The 9,748-nt window shown below is 24.4% G+C and overlaps 2 protein-coding genes across 2 annotated transcripts; both read right to left on the reverse strand.

Moving 5' to 3' along the window:
- Positions 1-824: 824 nt before the first annotated feature.
- On the reverse strand, positions 825-4,041 carry LOC122531831 (glyceraldehyde-3-phosphate dehydrogenase 2). Its single transcript, XM_043660070.1, has 5 exons — positions 3,904-4,041; positions 2,324-2,420; positions 1,984-2,223; positions 1,647-1,901; positions 825-1,540 (listed from the first exon to the last, which is right to left on the reverse strand). The coding sequence occupies exons 2-5, from the start codon at positions 2,399-2,401 to the stop codon at positions 1,112-1,114; spliced, it is 1,002 nt and encodes a 333-aa protein (XP_043516005.1). The 5' UTR covers positions 2,402-2,420; positions 3,904-4,041; the 3' UTR covers positions 825-1,111.
- A 299-nt stretch (positions 4,042-4,340) lies between these two features.
- On the reverse strand, positions 4,341-8,092 carry LOC122531830 (glyceraldehyde-3-phosphate dehydrogenase 1-like). The gene is made up of 7 exons (XM_043660068.1): positions 8,015-8,092; positions 7,816-7,939; positions 7,540-7,655; positions 6,880-7,143; positions 5,595-5,755; positions 4,800-4,994; positions 4,341-4,471 (listed from the first exon to the last, which is right to left on the reverse strand). Exons 1-7 carry the CDS (start codon positions 8,090-8,092, stop codon positions 4,354-4,356), a joined length of 1,056 nt encoding a protein of 351 aa, XP_043516003.1. The 3' UTR covers positions 4,341-4,353.
- Between the last annotated feature and the right edge of the window lie 1,656 nt (positions 8,093-9,748).

The raw sequence follows: 9,748 nt of genomic DNA on the forward strand, positions 1-9,748 counted from the left end.
TTAGAACAAGAAATGAGAGAAAATGAAGTCTGCAGGAACAGAACACTCAAAGAATAAATATACTTTAAAAAGAAACATTGATACTTTCAATCAATTTGTATGTTCTACTTTTGTTCTATTTAAAAGATTATTCACTGTATTACTTTTAATCGTTACAAAGAATATTACGCTAATTATTGCTATTGTTTCCAAATGTGATAACTTGTATATAAAAACAACATACTACAAAATGCTTTGTTCAGTATCTTTGTTCAATATTTTATTATAAAAATTAATTTAACTGAGAAATATAAAGGAACTATTCCTTGTGCCATATAATGCAATACTTTAATAACATTGTAATTAATATTGCAGTCATTTGTGACAGCTGAAAACTTTTGTTAAAACTGTTTAAAAATATTCCAATCAATAATCGTATTAAAATATCTTTTTGTAAGTGTACAGATGTACAGAAAGTATGAGTTAACTATTACGTAAGTTAACTATTGATTTATTCCATTCCTATTATTCATGTAATCCTGTAAAAATGTATTAATACATAAAAAGATAAAGAAATGTTTAAAAAATAAAGCATTCTCTTAGTTTCATAATAATTTTTATTGAAATCAATGTATTGGATGACAAATAATATTACAGGAAAAAATTACAAATACTTCAAAATTTTGATTGTAAATGTGATGAATAAATAAAATGATAAAAAGTAATTAAATGTAACATACATTATTTTTATTGTATGATACAAGAATAATTTATGTTGCATGTGTCTACTGTCACAAATATACATTATATTTGCACTTGTATAGTTTGTAACTATTTCAAAACTGTAGACAAAAATTCAAATTATGTAATCCGTAACGTGACAAATCCTAAAATCTGTTTTCTTTTGTACTTGTTTTGATAATCAATACCTATGTATTATTAGTTGCAACTATTTATTATGTGCGGAAAAAAACTTTACTTTTACTAAAAATATTCTTAATTTCAGTTTATTCAGTTGGTTGGATTTTCTACTGATATTTAATTTGAAATATCCATACAATAACGATATATTCATATAACATTATCATATAGAACAATTTACGAGTTGTTACATATAAATAGACGTAAAATTTTAGTTGTCTTTCGTTTGTACGTATTTAATTAAATCAATTACGCGGTTAGAATAACCAAATTCATTATCGTACCATGAAATTAACTTGACAAAGTTATCATTCAAAGATATACCGGCTTTAGCATCAAAAATACTGGAATGGTTATCACCAATAAAATCGGAAGATACTAACTCATCTTCCGTATATCCCAAAATTCCCTTCAACGGCCCTTCAGCAGCTTCCTTTACTTTAGCTTTAATAGCATCATAGCTTGCAGGTTTGGCAAGTCTAACCGTTAAATCAACAACTGACACATTATGTACCGGTACACGGAATGCCATACCAGTCAATTTTCCATTAAGAGCTGGAATAACTTTGCCAACAGCTTTAGCTGCTCCAGTTGCAGCGGGAATAATATTTTGTGCAGCACCACGACCGTCACGCCACAACTATTATATAATCAAGTAAAAAATAAACATCAGCATAATTAACATGATAAAAGAAACATCAATTATAAACTAAAGAAATATATTATTAGACAAAAATTTGATATACCTTTCCAGAAGGTCCGTCAACAGTTTTTTGAGTAGCAGTAATAGCATGCACAGTAGTCATAAGACCCTCAACGATTTCAAAATTGTCATGAATAACTTTAGCAAGAGGTGCTAGACAATTAGTAGTGCAAGAAGCATTAGAAATAACTTTATAACTTGGGTCATAAGCATCTAAATTAACACCGACAACAAACATAGGTGCATCAGCTGATGGTGCAGAAATAATAACTTTCTTTGCACCACCTTCCAAATGAGCCTAAAAAATTAAAATTGAAATATTTATATATACATACATTTAAAACTTTTTGATAAAAATAAATATATAGATTTCTACATACAGAAGCTTTATCTATTGTAGTAAAGACACCAGTGGATTCTACGACGTATTCTGCTCCAGCTTTTCCCCATGGAATAGCTTTTGGATCACGCTCACTGAACACAGCAATTTTATTACCATTGACAACTAAGCAGCCATCTTCAGCTTTTATTTCTCCCTTGAATCTTCCATGAGTGGAGTCATATTTGAACATATATACCATATAATCCAAACCAATGAAGGGATCATTAATGGCCACAACCTATTAAAGATAATTAGAGAAGTGTGTTAAAAATTTTAAAAATAGAAATGACAAAAGCATGATAAAAATGTTTGGTAATAATTAACATATAATTACTTACCTGGGCACCGCGCTCAAGCGAAGCTCTAAGTACAAGACGGCCAATGCGGCCAAATCCGTTAATCCCAATTTTGCTCATGTCGTAGTCTTCTGTGCAACTGGAAAATGACCGATTTAGCTTTCGATGACATGTTTTTTGTTCAACAAATATTCGTCGCCTTTTACAAACTAATTTTGTTATTGATATAAGTGAAGTTAATCTCAATATCAAAGGCATAACCTCAAACAAGCTGAATGTATTTTTCTGATTTATAATGATTTTATTTTTTAAATTAAGTTAAAAATATTGTACTAATTAGATTACAAATATGTATATATATATTTGTTAATCTGTATTACATCATTTACATAAATTGCAATTTTATACGTATGCATGTATGTTGATTTATCGTAAATTGTGTTTTGTTGTAAATATTATTTATTAAACAAAAAAAAGTGAATAATTTCATCTATGAACGTTGAAGCATTGAAAAAATTTAGTTTCCAATATTTAAAATAGTTTTTATAGATTCGTGGTTTACTGGATTGAATAATTTATTAAAAATGAAAATCTTATTATAATATAAATATTTGTATTATAGAAAGAACATGGTTTAATATTAAAGGTCATTCAAGGTCAAAAAGACTTCAATGCCTTGCATCAAATCTGTACTTGGAACGAACGTGATCTTCCTCACGCATTCATACTTCGATTTTTACTATATATTTATACATATTTATATTTTATATTCCATGTAATTTTTAATTAGATTGAGACATTACCAAAGAAATGACGCAACGTACTATGCTACTATTTATTCGATACTATGTTACTATTTTATTCGATTTTAAAAGTCATTATTTGAAAAATTTTAAAATATAACTTTTAAATTTCTCTTTCAAAACATTTAATGTATAATAATAATATTGTATATCATATAAAAATTTCGATGTAGCTGTAAAATTTAAAAGATTCAATAATGAGTATATTAAATTAAGAAAATGTATAAAAATAGAATATTTCATTTCATATCAATCTAAATACAATAAAATTATGAATTTCAATTAATTAAAAAATAGAAATGATTTTATATTCAACAAAATTCGCTCTGATACATTACACAGAATTTCGATTTATCAGAGTTCTCGTTTTTTAAACAATGTTTAACTGATTTTTTATAAGTTAAAAAGTTTGGTTACGTGACAAAATAACCATCAACGAAATACATAACATACTATGCAATAAATATAATGAAAAATCCTAATAAAAATTAAAAGAATGATTCCACGAGAAGACAAATTCGGACATTTTAGAACCAATGTTTTCTCGAAGATTCTTAAATAGATTCTGTATCTGCTGCTGCAGAAATTATTATAGAAAGGTGCATTCTAGATTTAAATGACGTCATATCAACCGGTATGGATATAACAAGTGCATACATACTATATAATTGCACAAGCAAAATATAAATTATTTTATTGCTAATTTATTAATATCAATTGAGGAACTGTAGTTTATCACATAAATATAATGTAACAAAACAATTCAATTGTAGAAAAATAATAACAAATTAAGATTATGCTAAAAACTGTGATACTTACATGAAACAACAATGTGAACGCTACGCTTATTCCAAAAGCAGTGTCATTTGAAGGGCAGAGAACGGTAATATAACCGGTATCAATTCTAGGCATATGCGCTGTAACCGTTTCTTATTTTCGTACACCATCGGCTATAGTCGGGTCACGTGAAATACGTTCTTATCGACGTATTCAAATGCCGCTAAATTTAAACTTGTTCGCGCAACGTTTCTGTATTTAAGATTTATTTAATATTTAAGGAAATGAATTAAATAGAATTAGCAGATATTTATTTTCATGTATTTTTACAATATATAATAATTATTCATAACAAGAAAACTTACTTAGAAAACATATATAGAATAAAATGCAATAAATGAAACTTTAATACAATAATAATAAATTGATTATATAAAACGTAATTACATAAAACGTAATATCATAATGTATCTTTACTATCGAATACAATAATTAATCTTCACTTTCATCTAATTCTTGTGTAGATACTGGTATATTACCAGAATCAACTTGGTACATATATCGTATCAAATCCACTATACGATATGCATAACCATATTCATTATCATACCTATAAATATTTACATTTTCGTTTATTAATTAAAAAACTTTGCATTTACTTCATTAATTGTTTTATATTGAAATTTTTTCTATATTTATATTTTAAAATTTATGAATTTGAAAATTTGCTACAAAATAATCTGGATTAATTGGATATGAAATTCATTATTTTACCATTGGAATAAATAAAATTGTAATAAGTCACTTATAATTTATAAATAGTAAATAATTATTGAGGGTTTGTATTGTTATTTAAATTAAGAATATACATCAATCTAAGAAATAATTTCATGAAATTTAAAAATATTATTTATGAAATAATTTGTTTCAATAATTACCAGGCAATAACTTTAATAAATGTACTTGTTTGAGGAATGCCAGCTTTTGCATCAAAAATACACGAGTATCTTGTCGAATTGAAATCAGATGAAACACAATCATTATCTGTGTAACCCAATATACCTTTTAAATAATTCTCTGATGCTGTTTTCATTGCTTCTTTTACTTCTTCATATGTTGTTGGTTTATTGACTCTGTAGTTAATAAATATAACATTGTAATTGTCATTTGACAGATCAAATATAGTAACAGTAAATTACTGTTACTATAAACTTACTTTATTCTTTATAATTAATGTTGGTTGCAAATTGCGGACTTTTATGTAAATTCAAAGAATATAATTTCAAAGAATATAATTAAAAAAATAAAATTACTATGTGTTGTAAAAAAAAATATTTTAAATTATTATATTTGTATTACATTTTTCTCGTATTATATGTATTCTGTACAATTTTGTATAAATGAAAGTAATGCATAAAATTTTCTATAAATATATAAAAGTCTGCAGTGTTATCTGTTATGAAATCTGAAGTTATCTGTTCGGAAATCATTTTCTATATTTATTCTAATCAATTGAATGTTATAAATCTAATAATATTTTTAAGTTAATATTAAATAGTGCTATAATAATACTATTAATATACAATATGATATATGCAATATATTATAAATAATATACAATATACAATGTATACATATGTAGTATTATAATATTATAAAACATTATTTAACATATTATTTACTTTTAAAAAATCATTTTATATTCTACTTTATATAATATATGGAAACATTACCGAAAAGTCATGTCACACAAAGAAACATTTGAAACTGGTACTCTAAAGGCTATTGCAGATATTTTGCCTTTAAGTTCAGGGATAATTTTGTCTAATGACTTGCCGGCTCCTGAAGATGTTGGAATAATATTTTGGAGAGCACCTCTACCATCTCTCCACAACTACGATACAAATATAATTATAATATATTTATTTAAATTAGTAGAACAAATCACTTGAGTTAAATCAATATTAAAGTTCGAAATAATATTATCTATTCTGAGAGATGTTATATAACAATAAATGACTTATACAATTAAATATTAATTATGGTCTTAAACTTGTATTTTTTTTTTTTGACATCAATATATAGGCAAAAATACAATTTTTAATAGTTATTCAAAATAAACAGATTATTAACAAATATGTATTATATGTATTATCGAAGTTCTTTATTGTTATATTTTTCTTATTGAATAAATATATTTTGCTTTCTGAATATATTTTCATACAATATATATTAACTGCTTCAATAAATTTATGGCTTTTAAAAAGATGAGTTTTTGTGAATGAAGAAGATATTGAAACTTATGCAATTATTATATATCCAATATTATATACATATGTATGTAATCTTTCTTTGTATATGTATTAATCGAGAAGAGTTCCAAGAGTAACTGATGAGTTGCATATGTATTAAAAAATATAAAATAATGCAAGAAAAGAGATGATAATAAATAAAAACTGGGAGCGATCAAAAAATACCAAACAACAATATAAACAGAAAAGAAAGGATAGCTATGACTAGACTTTGAATCGGACACTCCAAGATCACACGAATACCTCCTAAGCAAAACAGAACCACCTTTCTGCAACACCTGCAGCCAACAAATCACCACCCAGTACTTGCTACATGAATGCAGAAAATACCAAAACATAAGAAGTAAATACGGAATAAACCAAAATACTGCCCTAGCCTGCCAGAAACAACAAAAAAACGTTATCAACTACCTAAAGGAGACCCAACTACTAGACCAATTATAAAGAAACATTTTCAACATGTCGCTAAAGATCTCGTAGTCGATGCGACGCTAAACCCCCATATAAAAAAAAAAAATTGGGAGCGATCTCACAGACGATCTCTGATATTTAATATCCTGAAGTACAAAGTAATAAACAATAAATAAAGTATTTATATAATTGTAAATAAAATATTTTTATATTAGTAATATACTTATTTAGTACAATAATATGTTTAATAGTAGTTTTATAATAAACACGCATAAATAAAATATTTCATAATTACCTTTCCCCTTTCTAGAGGTCCATCTAAAGTTCGTTGCATTGATGTTAAAGCGTGTACGCTACTGATCATTACTTCAATAACTTCGAATTTTTCATGCATCACGTGAATGATAGGCGCTGCACAGTTTGTTGTACAAGAAGCAGCTGATATTATCTTACCTTTTTTTGGATCATAACAAGTATGGTTCACACCATAAACTATCATCGATGCATCTACAGAAGGTGCAGTGATAATTACTCTTTTAGCTCCACCATCCATGTGTAACTGTTGAACAAAACAGATATTTTCTTTCTAATATATATATCTGTAAAATTATATTATGTATACGAACAAAAATTATAGAAAACTGATAAATGACTTTTAATAAATTTATAATGTTGTCTCGTGTAATAGAATTTTAATTTATTTTAAACAATTTTTCACGTATATATTATAATTCTCTGTTCATTATCAATTTCTGATCAATTCAGAATTAGTTAAATTCAGCTGCTAAATTTTCAAACTCTTCTTTTTCTAAGATAACAGAGTCATAAATGAAAAAAATGTATTCTTTATTTTCGATTTATTTTGTCATGTAGCATCATTCTCTTCTTAGTTGTACTTTCAATATTAGGACACCTTATATATATCAAAATTAGAAGGAACAATTATTTTTCTTACGCCTGCTTTATCTAAGGTAGTGAAAAGTCCAGTAGCCTCAATTATATATGTTACACCTGCCTCTTTCCAATTTATTTTACATGGATTTTTTTCCTGAGATGTAGCTATTTTATTATCTTTAAAAGAAAAAATTGATTTAAATATTAATTCCGTAAATTTGAAAATCTTATTAATTGATTTTTTAAATAATAACGATATTTACATATAAATTTATTTAGCATAAACATTAATTAAATTAACTTTAACGAAATATAATGTATCCATTATTAAATATACCTCCGATAATAATATATCCATTTTCACATTCCACATGTAAAGGATAAGATCCGTGGGTCGAGTCATATTGAAATAAGTATACCATATAGTCAGTTGAAATATATGGATCATTAATTAAGTTAACCTAATGTAACATAATTGTTTTACGTTTGCTTCATACATAAGTATTAGTATATGAATGAATTTATTAATTAATTACTGTAACGTGTTTCTCAAGACAAGCACGTAAACACATTCTACCTATTCTTCCAAATCCATTAATTCCTACAACAGCCATAACTTCACAATAATAATGTTATTATCTAATATCAGCTTAGAATGTTATATACTACATAAACATTGTAGTTATTTTAATTCCAAGAAATGTCAAAAAGTCAATAGTACGAATTTGGTTACAAAATAGTAATATATTAAACATAGCTATCTATTAGAATTTGTTTGCAATAGTAATATAATATAATTATAGCTATTTAAACATCGATAAAATCAAAAATTTTGTGTTCGAATATTTTTATAAGCAACTATATATACATTTATAATATGCACTGATAATATAAATTATAATAAAATAATATAATGTTATGTTATTTCAATTATATAATAGTAAATAATTATAATATATATACTATATAATTATATTAAATTATATTATATTATATAATTATATTAAATTATATTAAATTATATTATATTACATAATTATATTAAATTATATTAAATTATATTATATTATATAATTATATTTTATACAATGTATATCATATTGTGCATATAATATTATTATTACGTTAATGAAAAATACATATAATGAAAAAGTGCCAAAAAGTTTAAAATTATTTGATAAATAAAATAAAATCTCAAGCGTATCTAATAAATTTTAAAATATCATTGTATAAAGTTCTTAATTTTTAAGAATTTACATATGCTTATTATAATTTTCTTAATAAAAACGAAACATTGCATGAGATATGTACATCATTTTGAAGTAATTTCAAATAATTTAAATATTTTTTTATCTTAGTGACTTTAAAATAAATAGTGATTACTTTAAATAAAATTAATAAAATTAAAGTAATATAATTTTAAGATATAAAAATAGTAGGACAGTAATATATAATTTCGAAATATGTAATAGACTAATTAAATGATTTCGTTATTTTGAAACAAAAATAATTAAATAAAAATTAATTTAGATAGTTTGCCACAAAAATGATTTAGGTAATTATTTTATTTTAAAAATTTATTTTTAATATTTGTTATATAATAATTTTAAATTTTGTAATATTCATTAAAGATAGATTAAGATTAAAAACGATCAGCTATACTATCATATTATATTCATTAATTAATATTAATTAAGTTCATTAATTTATAGATTAAAATGATCAATAATAAAAGTATTAAATTAATAAATAAATCTTTTCTGTTTTGTTTATGTGAACGTATATATATATATTCCAGTTATAGATACATATTATGTGTTATATTCAATTTCATATCCATTTTGCTGTTTAAGATAGAACTATTATAACTTATAATACAATTTATTTATAACTATAATTGTTTAATAATTAAAACCAAGTAAAATAAATTATTCCGAAATATATTTGTATGTATTTCAGAATAGTTTAAAGTATAATTTTATCTTTCTTCTTCGTATGTTGTAGATATTATTATTATTTTTTGCATATATTTGCTACAACCAGTATGTACGAAACCATAAGTACGAACTAGCTTGATAATGAAAGGCAAATATCAATATTATTACTCATTAATCCTGAAATGTTCCTGGATGAATAGTGTTATATCCGCAGTCAAGGAAGTCGGTTCATATTATGAAATACCAAAATGAATATTTACACGAAGACGGGATTTACACTTAAGGAGGTTCGACGGTAGGTAAACTTATTAAAGATATGATATTTTCAATATT

Source organism: Frieseomelitta varia, unplaced genomic scaffold (assembly GCF_011392965.1).
Source record: "Frieseomelitta varia isolate USP_RPSP 00005682 unplaced genomic scaffold, Fvar_1.2 scaffold_418, whole genome shotgun sequence".
Classification (NCBI taxonomy): Eukaryota; Metazoa; Arthropoda; class Insecta; order Hymenoptera; family Apidae; genus Frieseomelitta; species Frieseomelitta varia.